The sequence below is a fragment of the Ruditapes philippinarum genome, unplaced genomic scaffold, assembly GCF_026571515.1.
Source record: "Ruditapes philippinarum isolate M1 unplaced genomic scaffold, ASM2657151v2 ctg2805_1_1_1_1, whole genome shotgun sequence".
Taxonomy (NCBI): Eukaryota; Metazoa; Mollusca; class Bivalvia; order Venerida; family Veneridae; genus Ruditapes; species Ruditapes philippinarum.
Genome location: NW_026853622.1, coordinates 88,005 through 113,227, shown reverse-complemented (window position 1 = coordinate 113,227; position 25,223 = coordinate 88,005). Strand labels below are relative to the sequence as shown.

Below are 25,223 nucleotides of genomic sequence, written 5' to 3'. Positions count from 1 at the left end.
ATCGGTGAGTAAATTTTTTATCAAAATCATAAAGAAGGTCTTGCTGAAATAAGATTGCAAAGTTCTCAAATTCTTAGCTCATGGCAATTTTTACTGGGAAGTCAATATGTTTTGGCTTTGGCATCTTCTTATGCATGAAGTAACTAATTTAACTAATGATGGAAATGTGTTTCCGGTCGTAATAATTCAGTCATGTTGAATACCCTGACCGTTTCCCATGGTTTTTAGGATCAATTGTTATATAACATCATAAGGACTAACAAGTAAATATTTCTTTATGACTTTCATTTAACAAAGCATAAATAAATAAATATATAAAAATGGTTTTTATAAAAATTGACTGTGCTGTGTTATGCGATTTGAAAGATGTTCAACAATGTTCATTATAAACATATATAGGAAGATTGTGGACGAAGTGTCTCCCATTTTATTATTATACATGGTTCATTGAATACCTATTATAGACATATATGAGTGAAATGTTTCACAATACGTTTGAATAACTACCAGATTGTATTAGGTAAATTTGGTTGATATTTAAATACATTTGTTTTTGTAAATATTTTATCAAACATCCTTCCAGAAAAGTTTTATCAGCTGATTAAATGCCCATTAATTATACCCCAGAAATGCATTTTTCAAAGCTTTTTTTTATTCCTTTGTGTCCGGTTATCTTTTCCAAAAAGTTACTCATTGGCCAATTACCAGAGCTACCTTTTTCTTCTGTTGCTTTTTGGCAATGAGTACAGAACTGATTTAGTGATTTAGTATTTTATAAAGAAGCCAAAATGCTACTTTGTTTACATTTTGCTACTTTTATGACCAATATTTTCACTTTCAGCACTACCTTCTTCTATTGATATGCATCTTACATGCTCTTAAACCAAAAGCTAAACGTTATAAAACTCATATTTATCCTTTTTACAAAAGGAAACAGTTATTCGTTTCAGAGGCATGATGTGCCTTTAAATATAATACTTGGTTTTTTCTTTATTCAAGACGTTTTACTTCAGACAATGATTCGCTTTTAATTATTTACAATCGATACTTTGAAAATTAAAGTTGTATAAAATTCCCATTTCAAATATTAAGTATTATCATACCCATATAAAAAAGAGGTAATTTTATTTTATTTTTGCAGGGTGTCTGCAAAAACATATGGTGTTCAAGTATAACTGTGCTAGAAAATGGTAAATGTGTGGACCATGTCGGGAAACTGAGAAACGTGTCCTACATAGCATTTATAAAAATGAAACCAATCAATTCCCTGAAGATTTTGGGACGGCTTTGTGTCTGGATCGGATTTTTTATTTTCATGGCGTGGTTTTTTCAAAGATGGTAATTTGTGCGTTTTTTCCCAAGCAGTAAAAAAAAATGTAATTTTTAGTAAAAACCTGTTTCCCAAGTGTGTTTAAATTTTGGGTGCAACGGGTTCAATCCCATGTTACTGAAAAGTCACGACCCGAATATTGTTGTAAAGGAACTGTTTTCGCTGCATAACTCGATGCACTCATTTCTAATGAATGATACAAACCAACTTTTAACACTTAAGTTTCAACTTGATGATAGTATTGACGATGTTGCCCGACTAACTGAATCATTCAACGCTTCATATTCTTTACAAGCTTTGTCAGGAAATACGCAACAGATGATGACTTACAGCCATGAATTTCCTTGCCATTATCATGGGTTTGATTTATATGTTCTTGAGTTAACAACATGTCCAAAAGTTACTGTATCCAAAAAAGATGTTCCATGGAAGAAATTTGAAGACGAAATCATTTTTGTTGATGGTAATTTTAGGCTTACTCGGTTTGAATACTACTTCCTTGACATGGGTCACATAATGATTTGCACAGACAGTTACAAAGAGTATTTGTCCGTTACTTCAAAGTCAAAAAAGGGAAGTCATTTGTCAGCGGAATTAATTACATCAATATCTGTTATTACATTATCCATCATAGCTCTTTGTGTTACATTATTTCTTTACTGTTTCCTTTCCAACCTTAGACAATCGGTTCCTGGTAAAAATAACGTGTCACTTGTAACAGTATTGCTATGTGCTCAGTGTCTGTATTTGATAAGTAGTTTCTCTGAGTTAGATGAATATTCTACCATTTGCTTTGTGCTTGGTTTATTTGTTCATTTCTCCTGGCTTGTTGCTTTGTTTTGGATGAATATTTGCACATACCACATGTTCCGTGTTCTTGCAAAAACAAGGGTGATAACAAGTTCATCGGGAATGAAACGATTGATATTATATCATGCGTACGCTTTTTTAATGGCTGCAGTATTCGTTTCTATGAATATTGTCCTATCTTATATCTCAAACGGTGACTATGGATATGGTGGTAAAGCTTGCTATATCACTTCACAAAGAATGTTAATATTGACGTTTGGTATTCCGGCTACATTGATTGTACTTTCCAATCTTATCATGTTCACAGTTGTGGTGATCAAGATCAAACGATCTCCATCAGTCCAAAAGAATGTAAAAAACGAACGTAACGATATTGTCATCTTCGCAAAGTTATCAACTATCACCGGAGCGACCTGGATATTTGGACTGCTGTATATGTTTACCAAATCTATTGTATTATCATATATTTTCATTTTTCTCAATGCAAGTCAAGGTATCTTTATAATGTTTTCGTTTGTGGTAAATAGGCGAGTGTACAATTTACTAAGAGAAAAAAGTTTTGGGATTGGATGTGTGTCATCAAGTAGTGGCCAAACGACAACGCGCACAATGTAGATGAACATCCAGGAAACATGATTTGAAACGAGAACTACAGGATGCTCCAGAGATACCCGGCATTAAGCCATACATTTAATGATTTTTAACTTAAGTTCATATTACAAACACTGTCTTAATGCGATATATATCCTCGATAAAAAAGGCAGTTAAACAAATTATGACCAACATATGCATATCTAAGCAAACATAATATTGCGCATTCGTCGCAGTCTATACGCTGAGACAATGTCATTAGTATTGACGTCACAATAACCTTTGCCTTGGGTGAATAATTATGTTTTTGTTGGAAAATTTTAGATGTCGCTTTCCGTAAGTGTGCAAAAGGTGTGCTAAGTTACGACAGTGCTAGCAACTTAAACATATGACTCTGTCGTTTAATTGTGTGGAAAATCGAAAATCATACGACATTAAAGGCGAAGGCATAAACCATTTTAAATTTTTATATCATTTTTTTAATTAAAAAAAAACAAATAAAAAAAAAAAAACAAAAAAAAAAAACAACCTTTTATTGATAACACTATTTGTCACTTTGTGTTGTTATTTACTCTTTTGATTTTGTATTAGTGGATATATGTTGTAGATATATTTTATGATGATGAAATACTTGTGTTTAAGACAAATGGTTAAATAAAACTATGGTTTAGTTAACATTAACTTTTTACTATCGTTGCCGAATCGTCGACATAGATAAGCAGCATCATTTGCTTAATTGTTAAATCAAATAAATGTAGTAGACCTATGGCGAGAAATTAAAGAAACAATTACAATTTGATTAAATGTTAAAACTTTTCTGACCAATATTTTTTACTAGAGAAAGCATGTGTCACGTAACATTCATTTTAAAATTGTGAAGTAACTGTTTCATATGTTTTTATTACTATTTATTGGTGCTATTGTTTAATCAATAAAAGAGTTAAATTTCCCAGTAGTTAGTTATGTATGGAAGTTGTAATATAGTTTACACATATATCATTTATAGTGTATCCCTCATTAAACATATACTACATTACTGTCCCTAAAATGTTATGGAATAATTGATATCAATTGATGGTATTTTATAAAATCATTTTTAGAATTTGCTTTGCCATTTAAAAGTTTAGTTTATTGAAAGATAGCACTATGCCTGTGTTTGGAATTAAATGATTATTAAAAAATTGTTATCTGCATTTGGACAGGGTTTACTTCTTTTGGAGCGTCCGCATAAATATCGCTTCAATAGAAGCAAAAACAATATTTGATTTACGGATAGAATAAGAATAAAGTTATTCAGTTAAATACTGTATTTCCTTGTCATTTTTGAAAAGAAGTTCGTTCGTAACATTGAAAAATTAGGACAAATAACAACAAAAAAATTCTTATAATCTACAGCGGTAGTTCATTAGTTTTAACAATATACAAACCATTCACAAGATTTCTAAATGAACGAATTGTAAAATGGTCAGACTATATTGACCGTATTGTAGAGGAGCGAAACATGTCTCGAAAAAAGCGCAGCACTGTTGATCATTTGTCAAGCCTCATTAGCTTAATTGATACGAAAAGTCAACATTCTGTGCTTTTATTGACTTTCGCATTTTATTCCATTAATAGACGTTTACTTTGGCACAAAATGGCCACTTTTGCCATATCCTCCTGTATGCCCTCCGCTATGCTCCATTCGGAGCTCATTGAATACATTGACACTACTTCAGAAGTGAGCGATAGTGAAACATTCACGGTCAGCATTGAGCTACGTCAAGTATGCTTCTTATCTACGATTTTATTTAATGTTTACATAAATGATCAAGCAGTTTCTCTTAAAAGTATGAATAAAGGTATTGATATAAGAAATGAGAAAAGATGTGTTTTACTTTACGCATATTGTTATTATTGCTGAAAATGAAACTGATTTAGAAGAAATGTTAATTCATCTAAATGATTGGTACCTTTTAATCGGAATGTTAGTAAATGCCAGTAAAAGTAATATTGTGCACTTTAGACCACAGACTGTGTCTAGATCACAATATAATTTTTAAAAATGATCAGCAACTGAATATTCTTGCAAGTACATGTATCTTGGTATCATATTAGATGAATTCTTAGATTATAATTTTACAACTAAATATGTTGCTCAAAGAGCTGGTTGTGCCCTGGGACTTCCCATTGTTAAATTTAAAAAAAGCCGGCGATCTTCATTACGAGGTATATACTAACCTTTATAATGCTTGTGTAATTCTTGTTATATCATATGGCGCAGCTAATGGGGAAATAGTTAATTCGGTTCATCATAGAGCAATGAGGGTTTACCTCGGCACGGGCAAGTACAATCCTAATGTTGCTGTAAACGGTGAAATGGCTTGGAATGCCATCATTATTGAAAGTTATTTGTAATCATTGGAGTCGTTGTTTTAAATTATGATAATTATGAAGTAAATAAATCTATATTTGTATGGACTTTTGATAAAGGAAATAATAGATGTAAAAATTGGTCTTTTATTGTCAGAGATAAGATGCATTGACAAGGACTAAACATGTACACTCATTTGCCGTTCTCACCCAAGAAATTGTTAGAACAAGTTTAAAACATCACACAGCTCATTGGTATAAAGAGTTGCAGAGAGTCACTGATTTGAAGGGAAATGGCCGAAATAAGCTTAGGACATACATAATTTTCAAAGATTCCTACGCTGTTGAACACTATTGTTATATTGATTTACCATTGCTTCATAGATCTGCCTTCTCTAAATTTAGGTGCGGTATGGCACCAATAAGGTTAGAGACAGGTCGATATGAAAATCTTCCAGAAATCCAAAGAATCGGTCAGTTGTGTGATAATTGCATTGAGTCAGAGCTCCATGTTAAAACACCCAATGTATGTTAGGGAGAGACAAATATTGTTCCATAAAGCCTGTAATGTATAACTTTAATTAAAATGTGTTAAATGATTCAGAAAAAAATAAAATTTCTGTTATCGTAATTTCTGTTCTCCAACCCTATGGTTAGATCAACTGCAAAAAATTATTATAATATGCCGAAAACTAGAAAAAATGCTTTATAGAGCATGACTTTAACTATTGCGTAATGTTTTAATTTATGTATATACATTATATTCTAAATGTTATCATTGTCACAATTCGATTATATGCAGTTTTTAGCTATTTTATGCTGAATTCTTATTCATCGCTAAGGTTTTACATTGTGTTAGAAATTTCGTGGTAATTTGTTTGCTACTAAAGTAATAAGGTAATTTTTGAAATCTCATTTCAGCAATGTAATGCAATAAAGTGGCATGATTTCAAGAGTTGATATACAAAATTAATGTGTTAAAGTCCGTAAATAATACTTAGAAGTCTCTTGCAATTTTATATATTTTAGAACGGTTATGGGCAATGTATATGTACAAAAGATTTTTATGTATTGATGTTATGAACTGTACAATGATGAGACTTAAATAAAAGATTAAATCATCTATTTTGTTTAAACGATCTTTTGTTGTGCTAAATATATATTATAAACGGTTTGTATATTTGGCATTTTAACTGCTTTATTCTTCATACACTGATTTTGCCAGGCCTTCGACTTCAATTCGTCACCTCTATTCTCGATGCAAGTACTCATACTGGGTTTTTACACGCTTGCCAAATGGAATCACTAAACTACTAAACCTCCTGACATTAAACGCGATAACGAACATAATCCATTTGTACTTATAGACAAACGCAGGATTTGACACTGATAACAATACTTATATTATAACTGGGGAAAATATTAGAATTTACACTCTTAATGTCCCAATTTTCTTTTTGCATCATGTTCAAGTAACGTTGGTTATACTATATTTGATTTCTACAACCTAACAAGTGATACAATAAATGTATTGAAAACTATATTGGTCATAAAACTATCTGTCCATGAATTGTGTCATTGACAGGTTATCTTTAATAAACAAAATGATAGTCTCTATCTCATAAAATGGGTCTAATTTCATGAAATCCTTAACATCAATCGGGTTTTAATCCATGCAAGTATGTATATACAAATATTAAAATAATTTAACCTTTTCCCTCATATAGACGTGTTTTGACGGCTTTTTGTCCCCCCTTTTTGAGGCCTCAAATAGTGAAAAAATGCCCTATTTAGGCCCCATGGCAAACACTGTTTCTCGTTTTAGAAATGTTCTTAAAAAGTGACCACTTTTTCGGTGGCAGCCCCCAACCAAATGTTATATCAGGGGGTTGCCAGAAGGGGGATATGCCTTCTGTTGGGGGGTTAGAAGGGGGCGTTAGTCCCCCTCGTCGCCAAGAAAATTTTGGACATGTGAGAGGCTAAAAATTATGGAGGGCGATCGTTGCCAAAATTCCAGACATGTAATGTGTTCCTTTTGAAAACTTTCGAAAATGCGAACATGTATGTCTTTATTGCATTCGTGCACAGCAAATGATATGCCTCTAATCCAATCTTTTAATTGAAGGCACCCGCTTTTAAATAACACGTTTACATGTAAATCTTAACAACTGACCTAACATGGAGAACAACAACACATTTACAAGTTCGTATCTACCATTGCATATAATACATAAGCATGTTTACACACTTGTAGATATATATCTGTACCTGAAAAACACAAATGAAATGTAAAACTCGAATGCAGAAAATATAATTTAATAAAACGTGTTCCAATCGTAGAACTACAACAGTACGTTTACACAGTTACATGTTTAAAATGACAAAAGTAGAATCTCAAAGTTAGACGATTCTAAGTCATGCATGACGCCCCGCCTCTCTCTGAGTATTTGCGATCTTCTATCACGGAAATGTTCGGACAGGTATAATCCCCGTCGCCTCATTCCTATTTCTCAATAAAGTGAAGGAAACACGGCGTCCATTCTAACTTTTTTTTATTTCTATAAAAAGTCCAATATTATTGGTATCAAATGAAAGATTACTCCATAAGCTTTCTATGAGTGCCTCGGAAATAAAAATGAATTAAATAGATGTATGGAATTATTAGTGTTTTTTTTTACTCTGAAAATAACACTCTCGAATTGGTAAGAAAAACACGGCGTTCCCTCCAAAATTTTTTTAAGTTCGTAATATATTTTGATAATTTTGGATTGAAATAAAAGTGTGCTTCATACGATTTATGATATATAATTATATAATGCCTAAAAATAAAAATGAATTAAATCAAACTGAATTAACTTTCGTTAAAAAGTTTATCATATTACTTTTTGTAAAATAGAGAAAATAAGAATCCCTAAAGAACGCTCAAAACGACAAAATTGAGAATGTTGCAGGCCCGGTTTGATTGAGCCTGCTCATGGACGGTAATGGAAAGAGCAAGTTATCGTCCACGCCCCCTAGCACCGGCTTAAGCAAAATTCAACATGAACTGGTACAATTTTGAAACATCCGCAGATGTGTTAATGTGGCGATTATCATGGAACCTTCAATGTGACACGTAAGTGCCATACCATGAAAACGGCATATGATCCCCAAGTAATAAAAAACACACTCTGAAATTCAGTAACACAAAAAAAACATGGCGCCCCCTACTTACTTTTTTTATTTCTTGGTCAATTTTGATAATAAACAAGAACATCAAGGAAAGGCAGCGGAAAATTACATAAGAATTGCAGATTCGGTTTGATTGAGTCTGCACATGAGGGATAATGAACAAGTGACGATTATCATGGAACCTTCAATGTGACACGTAAGTGACACGCTCCCTAGCACCGGCTTGAACGGTACTCAATTCTCAACACTTAATAGCGCTGGCATCAATGATCCCGAAGGACCAGAAAATCACTGAAGTGAAGTACGGGGCAACTTTTTACAACTGCCACACGGCACTTGGCACCTGCTGTTGTGAAGTATTAAAATCTGGAAACAAAATGATCCCTCGGAAGCATTAATCACTACAAAATTACATAAGAATTGCAGACTCGGTTTGATTGAGTCTGTACATGAGGGATAATGAACATGTGCAAAAAGTTTTTATTTATACTGAAAATACCGTATTAAAGATTGTACATATATGCTACGGATAAGTATTTTCTTGATTTCGGAAAGGAAATCTCGGTGGCCGCTTTAAAATCCTATTTTTGCAAATACTTGCATAGTTTTTGTCGAAAGTGAAATTTGTGCCAATACATTTTTCAATGTTACCAATTAGAATATTGGATGGTTTTTACATTATCAATAAAATTACTCCCTTGAAGTTGGTCATTGTTTCCCCTAAAAATTTCCAAATCGCCGATGTTTCACAGGAATATATGATAAACAAGATCAACAAGGAAAGGCGGCGCTCAATGAACGCAACCCTACATGACCCAGCAACAAGAACAAGTGGCAAGAAGCCCAGGCGGACCCCAAACAAAACACAGGACAGGGCACTAGGCATAGCACGGACAGGCTTATCACTAAAATGATAAATAATTTGTAACTGATAAGAACACGATGTTAAATAATAAGGTAATGCACAAGTTATCTTCATCATAGATGGTAAAATCAGCAATTTTCAAGTGGTGTTGCTAGTGACAAAACTTTTGTAACAAATGCAACATATATATGTTATGAAAAATGCCGTATGTTGTCCTTCAGTTTTATTTAAAAATATGGGAGAGGCGCCGTTTTATACCTGTCCGCAATAGAAGGTCGTAAATACTACGAGAGGGGCGAGGCGTTATGCTTGACTTAAAATCGTTTAACTTTGTGAATCTACTTTTGTCATTTTAAACATGTTACTGTGTTAACGTACTCTTGTAGTTCTACAACTGGTAACACGTTTTCTTAAACTCTATTTTCCTTATTCGAGTTTTACATTTCACTTGTATATTACAGATCTATAAGTGTGCAAACATGCGTGTGTATTGCATGCAATGGAAGATACGAACTTGTAAATTTGTTGTCGTTTTAGATGTTAGGTCAGTTGTTACGATATATATGTAAACTTGTTATATAAAGGCGGTAACCTTCAATTAAAAGATTGAATTAAGAGGCATACAATAAAAATGGTAGGCATACAAGTTCGCATTTTCAAAAGTCATTTTAAAAAGGAACACTTTACATGTCTCGAATTTTGGCAACGAACGCCCTCCATATCAAACATGTTCAAAATAACGTACAAATCTATCACCTTAAATTAGGAATATCCTAAAAAAAATGAAAAGGTCACCTTAAATTAGGAATATCCTAAAAAAATTTGAAAAGGACATCACTTTAAATCATTGGAAATAAAAGTAATTAAGTAGTTTAAGATCATCGACTTGATTTTATTGAGTATATTTATAGACAGATATTGAAAATTGCATATTCTGCTATCAAAGAATTTTTTTTACTGCTGCCAAAAAGCACTAAATACCTGCTGTTCTTAATAAACAAAATGCTGGACAAGGGAACCTGATTTTATTGTGTCTGTTCATGAGAAGTAATGAAAAGTGCGACATTTCACACCCTAGCACCGACTTTAGCGGTATGCAACCATCCGCACTAAAAAGTATTGTAATCTATTATCCGCGTTTATTGAAATGGTTATACTGATTGGTATTTTAAACGTTTATATTTAATTTTAAACGTAAATACTCGTCATTTACGGATTTATTATTCACTTGTATATGTGCTATATATTAAACAAACTACAGTACACAGAATCAACATTCAATATCAACTTGTATATAGCCGAAACTGTGAAAATCTTATATCAGAAATCGATAACGTACGACTATTTTGCAAAAATCGATATCGTCACATTATTTGAAAATAAAAAATATATACGATATAGATACCTGTTTGTTATTGTTTTTTAGGATTCTGCGGAGGCCCATAAGGGTCACTTTGTTTTAATAATTTTGAATTTCGACTTTATACTTTCTTATTATCTGTTTTGTTTTATTTGTTACTTCTTCGTTGTTAGCTATTTTGTCTGAGGCAATTCAAAATTATTAAGACAAAATGGCCGTTATGCGCTTTTGTAAGATTCTCATTTTTTTCCTGGTTTAATTTCTACTTTTATATAATATCATTCATACCAAAACTTATATTTTTAGAAATAACCAGTTTGGGGTCACGCAAAAGTATACTTACGAGAACACCGTTATCAATTTGCAATCACTCCTCTTAAGCATATTTTTTTAAAATATACTAGGGAATTGATGAACATTGTTTTTCTGGTCAGTACACACCCACTGCGGTATACCGTACCCCGGATATTGCTTGATATTATGAGGACTTTCATCCCATTACGTGACTTTGAACGAGGAAAGAAGGTAAGTTCAGTGACAATATTTAGTCATTTTGAATTGGTTTGATATAAATTTTATAGAAAAACAAATACTTCGATAATTTCTCTAGTTACTGAAAACCCAAAAATGTTGAGAAATAGCTTTGAAATGTAATAAGGAGGTAAAATTCGTCTCTTTGCTCACGTGATAAATGAGCTCGGATCAGTCAAATTTGATGTTTTTGTGCATATACTTCCTTAAAAGAAAAACTTGAATCGAGTGAAATGTGATAATGATGATAATGTTTATGTTGTAAATGTTCAATCAACAATAGAACCTCAGATGACAGTGCATTTTGAGAATAAATACACATGTCAGTGTACCGAGTATTGCGTTGGAGTTGCCCGCCGGTGTCACGAGTATTGCTTTTTAGTGTAACGAGTATTGGTTATCAATATAGAGTAAATGCAGGTAGTAAACACAGAGTATTTCCTACATTTAATTTAAATATTTCTTATTGTGTATACTTATTTGCACTAAATGTGCAGAATATGCAGAGTTCGGAGGTACTTTCCTGGAAACATCTGTGAATAATCCAGATTCTCATTCCTGCACTTGAAAAATCTCAGTCGAACGAACTCAGCAATTTTCTGTGTTTAAAAAGTTCTCGTTGCCATCGAAGGATCAATCTTTCCAGAATTTGTTTATAATTATTGCATATCTTACTTTAAATAGTAAAAAAATGCATCCAAACTGCATTAATGCTGCCTCAAAATTGTCAATATTAGACAATATTGAGCAATTGTGCCAATATCTAATATTAACCGACTTCCTACTAAGCCGAAAATCCATAAAAAGGTAACTTTCGGTCATTTTACACCTGCACTCTAGCAACGGCAGACCGTCTGCACGTGAAATTTGTTACGTCATTAGCAATGAGTTACCGTATGACTGCCGAGTGGGTACTGTTTAAAAACCGAATAATGAATTTTGATAAGATTATGATAAAGGGCAGCAGATGCAATAAAAAAGTTATGTTCTTTAAAACCTCATAAAGGCGTCTTTTGAAGGCTTTACACCCTACCCCTTTTAATGTCTCAAAAAGTGTAAAACATGCGCTATTTACCGTGAAATCTTCCCCGAAAACCTTAGACTTTATCCCAATCAATTGAGAATTTGCTGCACCTTGAAATCAGTTTTGATGTGAAAAAAAAACGCAAAATAAGAAATTTTTGGTAATTTTGAAACGTCCCCCGTTGCCATGGTAACTTGAAATTTAAAATTGACCATGCTTTTCCACAGGCTATGGTCAAGCCAACATATGTGCCCAGTTTGATCAGTATTGAAGCATTTTTTTATATTTTCATAGCAGTTTGAAATTGTAACAATAGGCTTAATTCAATGAAAACAGCCATTTTTCGCAATGCTCATGCAGTAAAAGGTTAAGACGATACCGGCATGCTTGGACGGCATAAGCACTCGAGCCAATATTTTTACTAAGAGTGTCGATATGTTTCTTTAGACAAAATTGCACTGTAAAAACCTATCATTAATACCATCTAAATATGTTTTGTTATTCTTCTTCTTTTCAGAGATGGGTCTCCTTGATCACAGTTTCTTGAGACATGTATTTAAAGACTTTTATCGTCAATTTTGATGGTTCTACCCTTCTCCCGACCCTGCAAACACTTTATTTCACCCATAGTGTGATTTTCAATCAAATGGGATATTAAATCTCTGTATTTGCCAGTAGGAAAAGAACAGTAATAACACTGAAAATGCATTGTTGAATCTGAAATATTTGAATAAATATCATATAAACAGTACATTATTAGCAAAATGAAATGGAATCGATAAACAGACGTGAAAATCAGACAAATATATCGATTTTCCATACAAATGTGCTCATTCTGTTTTGCAATACACTGTACGTGCACTAAAGTTGGGCTATTTTGCAATACTCGGTACACTTAAAAGCAATACTCGGTACACTTTCTTGTATATTTTTTGGCCTGTATCTTTTTGTACTTTCACACTTTCTGCTTGAAGTTTGGACAAAGCATACTTGGATTGTGAATAAAAAAATTGCTCGATTCAATTTTTTTATATTGGTAATATAATAATTTCAAACGATTCTACAGTATCGCGGTCAGTATTTTCTAGTGAGCAGCGGATCGTTTAGGGGTAGTTTAATCAATTTTACAAATACCTGTAATACTTTTACGTCTTTTAGAGCTACAACAATACCTCTATATATATATAAAACCCGTTGAGATAAATGAAATAGTCATAAGTTTGGAAAATATCGTCGCTGAACTTACCTTCGTTCCCCGTTCAAACTCGCGAAATGGGATGAAAGTCCTCATAATATCGAGCAATGTCCGGGGTACGGTATACCGCTGTGCATCTTGATTAAAACCTTTTGTTCCCATATTTCCATGTTTTTCTTCTGCTGAGTAAATAATTAATTTTAGAAAATTACCAAAGCTATATTCAGGAAAAACGTTCTTTATTAAATTTGAAAATAATTACTGCTAGGTATATGCTTATTTGGTTTAATATGCTTATTAAAAAGTACTGTGGAGTTTATTTGTTGTTCACTTAAACTGGAACATATTAAATATCACAAAAATAGATAATTAGAAAGTCAAGATTTCGTACACTGGTATGTGATCTCTGTTGAGATCGCGATGTGTTTTTGTTCTGGATGACGTGCACAGGTGAAAAGTTCATTTATAAAAACGAATAAGTTAAAATTATTTATTGGAGAGGTCATCAGACCTCTCCATAGTGTTCAGACTGATTGCTGGCGGCATCCATTTTTGCGTATCTGATTGTAGTGAATGAATCTCATTTTAAGCGTAAAATCATTAGGAGCAGTCTACAAAAATTGTTTGCGCATGCCCCGTTTCAAAATACGGCTTAACTTAAACGAAAAATTAACATTGAAGACATAGAAAAATCGGAAAATATCATTTACGTTACTTAGCACTACGTGGATGTTTCATTCCGTTTAATCTTTTAAACTTTGTTATTCGATTACCGTATTGTTTTCTGAATAACGTTTTACTATTTCATGTTCCGATAAATAGTAACAGTGAACATTATAGCTACAATATCAACAAGCATTATATATACCGCCTCCGTGGTCGAGGGGTTAGATTCGATGACTTCTAATCCAGTTACCTCTCTGGTGCGGGTCCGATCCCCAGGAGATGCTTTGGTACTTTAGCGCGGAGAAAGGTTGTCTAGTACTGGTGTAACTCTCCAGGAACGATGATGAGGAAACTGCCCGCCTATATGACTGAAATACTGTTGGGAAAGGCGTGAAATGAAACAAACAAACACTATTATATGACCGAGAGAACCGTGTATTGAACCGGTATGTCTGAATAACGCAAAGGGAAATTTTTTGGCGCAAATGGCACAAATTTTACCTCAAGTTTTATTTTCTTCTAATATTAATAATAATTGTGGTTGGAGGCATGCAGCTTTATATACTGTTTATTCCAATAGTATATAACACTGTATACTGTTTATTTCAATCAAATGATATTAACATTTTTATGTAAACCCTGGACTTGAAATTGTTTGATTAACATACATTATACCCGTTTTGGAACATGTAGAGGAAATATTTCATTATATTTAACAAAACAGTGACCGAAAATTTGCTTATTGAACTTTACTAGAAACTTTTATTTTGATACTACTTTTAATATGTATATATACTTTTTCTACAAAGGGAACTGAATTTAAAATACAAATGAATCATTTAATTTACATTAAGTAGTTTTACATTTTTTTTGTAGAAAAAGGACCTAAATGCGCCAAGAAAAAAGTCCATTTCTCCGGCATATAATTTTTTTAAAACATTAAAAAAGATGAAGTGTAAAACAAACTTTCATTGCAATATATATAATAAATTCTATTTTGTTTAATAATTGTAATTTATAACCATCCATTGTGTCTTTTATGCCATATAATATCCCCAAATATTTTCGAATTAAACAAATCTACCACAGCAGCAAAGATACCTCTCGCATGCTTCTTTTTAAAGAAGCAAACTTGTATTTTTTCTCTAGTAACTAAATACATAAAAGGATAATTTCAGATCCAGATAAACAAAATTATTACAAATATACTTCTTAAAATCTTATTTATATCAAGTAATCCCCTAGTGAATCAAGTATCATATAAAGGTCAACTTGATGGCTTATAAATCATTTCAACTCATTCGTGGACTGTGTTTAGTGAACATTATGCCCCTTTTTGAACATTTCGTTCATATATTATAGAACTCTTACCTCACGGCATATGTAACTTACCAATCGTAACTTCTCGGCCCTTTCGATAAGGATATTAATTGTAAATAATAGCCGAGATAATACAATTGGCAACTTACAATACCATTTCGCTTTATCCATAAAAGAGTAAAATGAGTATAAGCTAGGAAAGAAAGTGGATGCAACGTAACAATTTGTTTTTGTTGCCAACCTATTTGTCTTTGGTGACTCGCCCAATGAATATGATTTACGCATGCGTTCGCGGTATGGTTATTGTGGGATGGCGAATATCATACTTCACCCGATGAATTGTTCTGTTGAATACTGTTTGAACCAATGAGATTGCAGCTATTTTTAGATCATATATTAACGACAGTCATAGCAGTAATCACACCTTTATTGTACCATCCGTCACTTAAAAAACGAAATACGTTTTCTCTTTCCTTTCACATGTATACATAGACCTTTGTTGAGGATGGCAGTTCTATTTACGATATAGAAAATGATGATATAAAATAATACTAGTGACAAATATCATTACTTTTGGACATAGTTTAAATTTCTTCATGGTAAGTGCATCTGGCATTAATTTTTAAGTATATATAAAGCTATTTATTATATACTTGTAAATGAAATTCTGAGAAGTATTGATGAAATAAAACGCATATATTAATTTTCCGTATTTTCACTGTAAAACTTTATTTTTCAAAAAAAAAAGAAAGAAAAAAAAGAATACTTCAAAACTGCTTGAAATGAATATGGTATATTGCCTTGAAAGCGAATGGCGCATGCATGAAAATCATAAAATCATTGCTAATCGGATAAGCATTAATTAAAAAAGCAGAATGATATTTTGTTCAAGGAAGATTTATGGATTCTGTTTACGTACATTTGTATTAAATGACAAATGCATTCTATGCTGAAACTCTTTCGAGAATCGACCATAAAATTATGGAACCATTATAATTTTACTGTTGATAAGCTTTTTAAAAATATTTCCTAATATATATACATGTATATCTTTATATCCTTTGAGAGTAAATTGCTATAAGGTTTTATTGGCATTGAAAGTACTGTCAACGGGAAAAACAAGTTTATGAATAAGGAAACAATATATGGTTTATCAGCACCTAAAGGGGAGATAGTTAATGATCACATGGTTATGACCATCGAATTTAAGCTGAGAAATCAAGAATGATATTTAAAAAAAATCATCGAAAACGTCAAGTCGAATTTTTTATTACTCCAAACTAGTCTTTGTCTCACATTGTAAAATATGTGTACTGCACAAAACTGTCCGTCTATTTGTGCGATATCTAGATGTTTTGTATTCATTTGGCGAAATACTTATGGCGTGAAGCTGCTAGAATCTGGATGCCATGCAATATAGCGTCAATATTTCTAGATACCGTTGAAAATTATAGCTTGTGTGAGATAAAATTTATAATTGCTTAAATACAGTTTATTATTATCTTATTTTTCGCAGATGTTAACAGATCTTTTAGAATGAGTGGGACAAAAAAGAGTAAATATGTTACGTTTGTCCGGAAAATATATAAGCGATTCGGATCTTAAAGGTGACAAATATCTAAAATGTACTTCGGAAGAGACAAACAGCACCGCGATGAATACAACTTCTATTAGGGCGATGCATACAACTTCTATTTAAGGCGATGAATACAACATTTACTAACGGTTATACAACTTCTACTAACGGCAAGTAATACAACTTCTACTAGCGGCGATTAATACAACTACTACTTACGACGATGAATACAATCTCTACAAACGGCGATTAATACAACTAATACTAACGGCGATGAATACAACTTCTACTAATACCAGCAATAATACGGCTGACTTGCAGATTACCTATGAGTCAGAGCATGAATATGTTGAATTACACAGTCCAGCAGTCAAGGTGGTGTTCATTTTTTTAGCATTAGTCTCAATGACGTCAACCCTGTATGCAATAACATTTATGCTCCAAACAAGGAAAATACCGTATGCGACAAGGTTCATAACTACCGGTCTACTTGTCTTTGATTTGACATTTATAGTTCTGTCAACTATAAGGAAATTCATCACAGATCCTGTATTAAGTTATACTGTTCAGACTATATTGACAAATTTCTTGCAAATGACAATTTTCACAGTTGGTTTAATGTCAATAGAACGCTACTTTGTGATCACAAGGCCGATGTTGTATATCCGTGTTGTTAACAAACAGCTTGTTCGCAAAGTAGTTCCCATAGCTTGGATATGTGTTTTCATGTTATGTGTATCAATGCGCTATGGGTTCTGCTATTTACGTTACAAGTCAATGTCTGTATTTACCACAGCAGGGTTTTGCAATAAATTTATGACTATTTATTACAGCTGTTTACAGGTAACGACTCTTTGCATTTCATGTGGTTGCTACTGGAAAATATATCGCTGTATAAATAAAGTTACTTCTTCAACTATAACTACGGCAAACATAATGCGAGGGTACCGATCAACTTATTTGGCTTTTGTTTACCTTCTTGTCATAATTCTTTCCTCATTCGGGTATTTAACCATCATTATCCTGATACAGACTAATCAAATACAAAATACAACATTACGGCTATCTATGGAAGCTGTGTCATTTTTCAATTGCATCTTGGACCCGTTTCTTTACGTGTTTTGGTATGAGGAATGCAGGATGCAGTTTGTGAAATGTCTTGGAATATGTTCCGAAAAGTACAGACAGAAAGCGGAGCAATGGAGGATAGATGTATACAATATAGTTACTGCCCACCATGCCCATGCATCCAAACAGTCTGAAATTGTGGAAACGAAAAACGATGAACTAAATTGTAAAAGATAATGGAGTAAAAAAACAAGAACAAAAAAAAAACAAGCGAAAAAACAACACAAACAAACAAAACAAAAACATATCAGTACTAAAGACAATCCGGTGTTGGTAATGGTCATTTCAGACCTACTTCATTCCCATTTTAATACTGTACAGTGCACTATTTCTACATTTTAATTATAATAAGCACACGTCATTTTTGTTAAGATTTTGTTTTATTAGACTTGGTATGATAGGATACAGCGCCCGGTGTTTCATTTTGTTTTGTTTATAAGGCTTGCAGTACTTTAATGTATTTTGCAGAGTGCGCGCTTTAATAAACTAATCGCGGAGTACGAGAGTTTAGGAGATTATGGTAGCTATGAATGTCTTTGTATTTTGTAAGAGGAATTGAACGATAAGAGGAAATGAATCTTTGTTTTGTACAATTAATCCTCAATAAATTCTCATTTCTCCCAAGGTGACCGACTACAAATCACACATGATTTCTTTATCAAAGGTGAGACAAACACCATCCATTAGATTTCATGTTCAAGATCAATAATTGTCGCGGAGAAATTAAACAAATAAAATAAAAATATAAAAATCGCCCAAGGATCGAACCACAGAACCCTGGATTCCAATCCGATACATTCAAAACGATCATGGATTTTTTTTGAAAATAATCCATATTAAATAAAGTGATGTGCATGGTTGACAAACATATTTAAAACGTTAGGTTTTATTGAAACCTGATACACCACAGGCTAAGAAAAGCAGATCTAAACTACCCGTGTGAAATAATTTTGTTATAAATGTAGCCAAATGCAAACAAGTGGTATTTTGACTTCCACACACAAGTCATTATAACTGTACTATATAATTGCTGAAATGTTAAATAAGCAAAATACGACACAACATGGTGGCAAATTACAAGCAACATTTTAGCAACATTTTGTAAACTGTAACAGGATACCAAACAAAATAACAAGCTATTAAAAATATAGCATTTTTTAGGCTTAATGGTCCTTTAAGAATGACAAAATGAACATTCTAACACTATCGGGAATTTTTCTATATAAACAAAGAAGACCCGAAGCGTGCATTATTCTACAACAATGCACTCGCCGTTCTTATTATCTCCCTGCGTATTTTCACATTGAGGGCGCCATTTTGTTTGAAAAATCTGATAAATAAAAACAATGTTTTGTCGAATTTTGTTGTGAAAACTATCTAGAATGAAAGAAAATGGTCTATCTTTAATTCAGTCGTTAACGCTGTACAGACGTTTAAAGTGTTGTTTACATGACGTCACAATGTAGCGCCAAACAGCACGTGCAAAACAATCAAATCAAGAACGCTATTTTAATGTCGCAAACGAGTTAAGTTTTACCATTTATTTCACTTTTAATTAGGAAATAGATATCAATTCTGAGTGCATTGTTGTAGAATAATGCACGGTTTGAGTTCAAATGCGTAGTAATTTAATCACGAAGGCCGATAGGCCTGAGTGATTAATTACAAAGCATTTGAACGAAAAACGTGCATTATTATACAATAATGCACGATGAATTAATATCGATCTATTTCCATTCTAACACGTCCAGAAAAAATATAATTATAATTATAAAGTTGGACTTTATGTTTGGTGGTTAAATTTGTTTTCGCCTCAGAGTTTCCAATAGAAACGTTCTTTTAAGGCTGTTCCAGTGGGTTGAAAAAACTGTCGTTAATTTTACCGTGTGTAGAAACATTTTGAGAATAACGAATTTTGAAAACGTTGATAAAACTTTGTTTGTTTATTTTATTTCACTCTATAATTTTTCAAGCGAAATACAAATTATTAAAAGTGAAATAAATGTAAAACTTAACTCGTTTGCGACATTAAAATAGCGTACTTGATTTGATTGTTTTGCACGTGCTGTTTGTCGCTACATTGTGACGTCGCGTAAACAACACTTTAAACGTCTGTACAGCGTTAACGACTGAATTAAAGTTTTTGGTGTTCGGATTCATTTTCTTAGTTAGACCATTTTCTTTCATTCTAGATAGTTTTCACAATTAAATTCGGCAAAAAATTGTTTTTTATTTATCAGATTTTTCAAACAAAATGGCGCCCTCAATGTGAAAATACACAGGGAGGTAATAAGAACGGCGAGTGCATTGTTGTAGAATAATGCACGCTTCGGGCCTTCTTTGTTTATATAGAAAAAATTCCGATAGTGTTAGAATGATTTGTATATCGCTTGGAAAATTATAGACTGAAATAAAATAATCAAACAAAGTTTTATCAACGTTTTCAAAATTCGTTATAACACACGGTAGATTTAACGACAGTTTTTTCAACCCACTGGAACGGCCTTTAAAGAACGTCTCTATTGGAAACTCTGAGGCGAAAACAAATTTAATCACCAAACATAAAGTCCAACTTTATAATAATAATTATGTTTTTCCTTGACGTGTTAGAATGGAAATAGATAATAATTCTTTGTGCATTATTGTATAATAATGCACGTTTTTCGTTCAAATGCTTTGTAATTAATCACTCAGGCCTATCGGCCTTCGTGATTATATTACTACGCATTTGAACTCAAACCGTGCATTATTCTACAACAATGCACTCAGAATTGATATCTATTTCCTAATTAAATGGTAAAAGGGGTATGATTTTATTCTTCAGAATTATTTTATGTTATAATTGTTAAGTTTTGAACGTTTTGTTGTAATTGTTAAGTTTTGAATTTTTTGCTGTAATTGTTAAGTTTTGAACGTTTTGTTTGTAATTGTTATTTAAACATAACAAGCTTTTGAGAAAAAACTAGATTTTTTAGGCCTAATGGGCCTTTAAGTATGAAAAAATTTGCATGAAATTGTAAAACGTGAGAATTGTAATGCACATGTTTTATTATTGTTTTTTGTTGTTGTTATTTTTAACAATTTAGTACCGTTTTTGTCATGTCATCATGAATCAGTAGTTCAATGGACTAAAAGAAAAAAGTCACTCTCACTCATTTGTAAATAATATATTTTGTATGAACTGTTTTTTGGTAATAACATGATGTTGTTATTAGAATTTTTTCTTTTCAGTTTTAATACTATACAGTGCCTTATTTCTATATTTTTATTTTGGATCGTGAGGGTTTTTTACCTTTTGTACGAAAAGGACACTTGTTTATAATTTTACAACCATAGTGCAAAGTAATAGGGTTTATCTATATTTTGTATAAAATATTGAAAAGCATTGGCACAGATTTACTTGTTGCAGGTTGTCTTTAAATTTCAAAGTTACGCACGTGTCCTTTTTTGTTGAGATTTTTGCGTTATAGATAATGCGCCAGTTTGATCTTGCATTTTTTCTAGTAATTTGCAGAGTGCGCGCTTAATACGCCGTAATTGAGCAGAACTCTAGAATTAAGCGAACTTACGTAGCTCTGCGTTTCAAAGAGTAGTTGAATAATAAGAGGAAATGAATCTTTCATTTATACAACTTATTTCTCCCAAGGCGTCCAAAAATCCAATATAATATATAAGGTAGCACGTGTTTTATCCTTTTGAATTTCATGCACAGTCATTATAACTGTACTAGCTGCTAAATTGTATAAAAAGAGAGCAAAAGATGGCACGGCTAAATATGGACACCAAACATAACAAGCTTTTGAAAAAAACTAGATTTTCTTTAGGGCTCATGGGCCTTTAAGTATAAAAAAATGTGCATGAAATTGTAAAACGTGAGCATTGTAATGCACATGTTTTATTATTGTTTTTTGTTGTTGTTATTTTTAACAATTTAGTACCGTTTTTGTCATGTCATCATGAATCAGTAGTTCAATGGACTAAAAAAAAAAGTCACACTCTCTCATTTGTAAATAATACATATGGTATGAACTGTTTTGTTTTGTAATAACATGATGTTGTTATTAGATTTCTTTTCATTTCAGTTTTAACACTATACAGTGCACTATTTCTATATTTTAATTTTGGATCGTGAGTGTGTTTTTACCTTTTATACGAAAAGGACACTTGTTTATCATTTTACAATCATGGTGCAATGTAATAGGGTTTATCTATATTTATTATCTATTATTATTATTATCTATATTTTGTATAAAATATTGAAAAGCATTGGCACAGATTTACTTGTTGCAGGTTGTCTTTAAATTTCAAAGTTACGCACATGTCCTTTTTTGTTGAGATTTTTGCGTCATAGATAAGGCACCAGTTATTTACTCTTTTTAAAGGCTCGCATTTTTTGTAGTTATTTGCAGAGTGCGCGCTTAATACGCCGTAATTGCGCAGAACGGACTTACGTAGTTCTGCGAATTAAAGAGGAGTTGAAAGATAAGAGGAAATGAATCTTTCATTCATACAACTTATTTCTCCCAAGGCGTCCACAAATCCAATATAATATATAAGGTAGTGTTTTATCCTTTTTTACTATTATAGTGTACTAGCTGCTAAATTAAACAAAAAGAGAGCCAAAGATGGCACGACTAAATATAGACACCAAACATAACAAGCTTTTGGGAAAAAAACTAGATTTTTTTCGGCCTAATGGGCCTTTAAGTATGAAAAAATTTGAATGAAATTGTAAAACGTGAGCATTGTAATGCACATGCTTTATCATTGTTTTTTGTTGTTGTTATTTTTAACAATTTAGTACCGTGTTTGTCATGTCATCATGAATTAGTAGTTCAATGGACTAAAAGAAAAAGTCACCCTCTCTCATTTGTAAATAATGCATTTGGTATGAACTGTTTTGTTTTGTAATAACATGATGTTGTTATTAGACTTTTTATAAAACTGTAATACATGTTTTCTATTATTGTTAGCTTTTCTTTCAAGTATACCTGCTGTATAATTCAATTGTAATTCAACGTTTTGTCAGTGTGTTAACCAATAACACACTTCACAAGTGGCCCTTATCAAATTTTGAGTAGTATATTTTCGTTTTCATCACTTGATTATCTGGGATCAATGGTCTAAACAACTAAAAAATAGAACAACTATGATGTGAAGTACGAGGCAACATTTTTCAGCTCCAACACAACACTTGACACCAGCCGTATTTAAGTTTATAAATGTAGAAAATTAGAGATCATTCTATACAAGTTTATATCAGTGATCCCCAGGACAATTTCTAGCCTGGGAAATGGCATTTTTAAAGCAGACCGACGGTCAAGACCGATTCATGCCAAATAACTGCTGTTAGCAGTGTTGTTGTTTATGTGGTCCATTTTAAGTTCTTATGTCTATTTTCAACTCCTAGAGTCTCTGCATTGCACTTGATCCATTTATATCAGTTTTGTTCAGCCATCTTTTGAATTTTGAAAAAATCAACCATACTCTTCAGTTTTTACTTAAAGAAAAGGTGGGTGACAAATGACAAACAAGAACTGTCGGAGGAGACAGCACGCTCAACTAAATGAATACTGGGCCCAGAAAAGAGACAAAACTATGTACAAAAACAAGAATATGTTTGTTAAACACAAATGCCCCAGACTCAGGTTCATGTAACAATTTTTCAAAAAGTATTACGTATTCACTCAGTTATGGACAGAAAAAAATGCCAAAAATATTTTTAAAAAGGTATATAACTTGAGTTATGGCATTCTGTAATTGTGAAAAATATAAGTTGGCAAGTCATTGCTATGACTTTTGATAAAATTGAAAAACATTCAACTTTATCAAATATTCATAAAAGCAAGACTTTACCGTCAACTCAGTGATGGCAAACTCCATCTAAACTTAAAATACCACTAAGGTATGTTCTTTCAAAATAAAAGACATTGATGAAAAAATACAAAACGCTGTATAAAAAACTGTATTTTTGCACCCTTGACCTTAAAGATCATGTAACATATTTTTTTCATAGTTTTGTATCATGAAAATGATGCTTAAACTAAGATTTATCAATTTCTGAAGTTCCAAAAAGCATTATTTATAAAGATATTAACGAATCTAATATTTCATGTAAATAAAGGGAGGCAATAAGAATTTATTTTCTGTAAAGTGTAAGTAAAAATTTTCAATAAAAAGGGATGCATATATTTTAATGATTACACATAATAAGTACAAATATTTGCAGTAAATATTTTACATATTTTTCGATGTTTGAAAATTGTTTTATAAGCATAATTATGTACATGTACATATATATAATTTCACTTAAATGTGGTACATAAAAATCTGGAAACAAAGTGATCCCTCGGAAGCATTAATCACAACAAAATTACATAAGAATTGCAGACTCGTTTTGATTGAGTCTGTACATGAGGGATAATGAATAAGTGCAACATCCATAACGCCACCTAGCACCGGCTTGAGCGGTTCTCGAGAGCGTACTTAATTCTCTACACTTGATAGTGCTGGCATCAATGATACCTCAATTACAACATACAGGATCTTTAGCCAGCTGACTCAATCCAAAAAAATGAAGATTAAGCAAATATCTTCCTACCAAATATGAAAGACATCTGTCCATAAATTAAGGCTGTATGGGAAAGGTACAATTGTTAAATTCTATTTTAGCTCTGGCGATCTTTGACCCCTTACTCAATTAAAAAAAGAAGACTACGCAAGTTATCACTCAACCAAATATATTTACAAATAAACATCAGTAAATAAGCAAAAATGTACAATCTATTATAAGCACCCTTGACCTTGGTCCGCTGACCTCTAACTCAATCAAAAGATAGAATATCATGCGAGTTATCTTCCTACCAAATATGAAATATATCAATCAATAAATAAAGTCTATATTAGAAAAAGTGTAAAAATCTTTTATAAGCACTGGTGACCTTATCACCTTATCGGCTGTAAAAAGTATCCCCGTACATTTAATCAATGATGTTATATTTTCGATCCTTGAAGATCGTTCAGCACAACATTATTGTTGTGAATACATGTTATGTGGTACTTTTAGTTTCTTCTATTTGGTCATTTTCAACTTGGGTTGTTCGAATACTGTAAAATCACCCTTAGGATATGTTGCCTGCTTTTTAAATTTGTCTTTTGTCTGTGATATGCAGGCTTCATAACCTCAGATCCCCTTTTAAAATTCCATTTTATTTAGTCTGCCCATAGTTTGTTCGTTTATGGTGAAAGCATTCTTTTACTTTGGGACCATACGCCGCTTTTCATGGAATGGCACTACTGTGTCA

General features: G+C 32.3%; 1 protein-coding gene across 1 annotated transcript; it reads left to right on the top strand.

The window, feature by feature from the left end:
• The first annotated feature begins 1,457 nt into the window (after positions 1-1,457).
• On the top strand, positions 1,458-3,214 carry LOC132737383 (adhesion G protein-coupled receptor L4-like). The gene has a single exon (XM_060724660.1). The coding sequence runs from the start codon at positions 1,505-1,507 to the stop codon at positions 2,753-2,755; it is 1,251 nt and encodes a 416-aa protein (XP_060580643.1). The 5' UTR covers positions 1,458-1,504; the 3' UTR covers positions 2,756-3,214.
• The last annotated feature ends 22,009 nt before the right edge of the window (positions 3,215-25,223 follow it).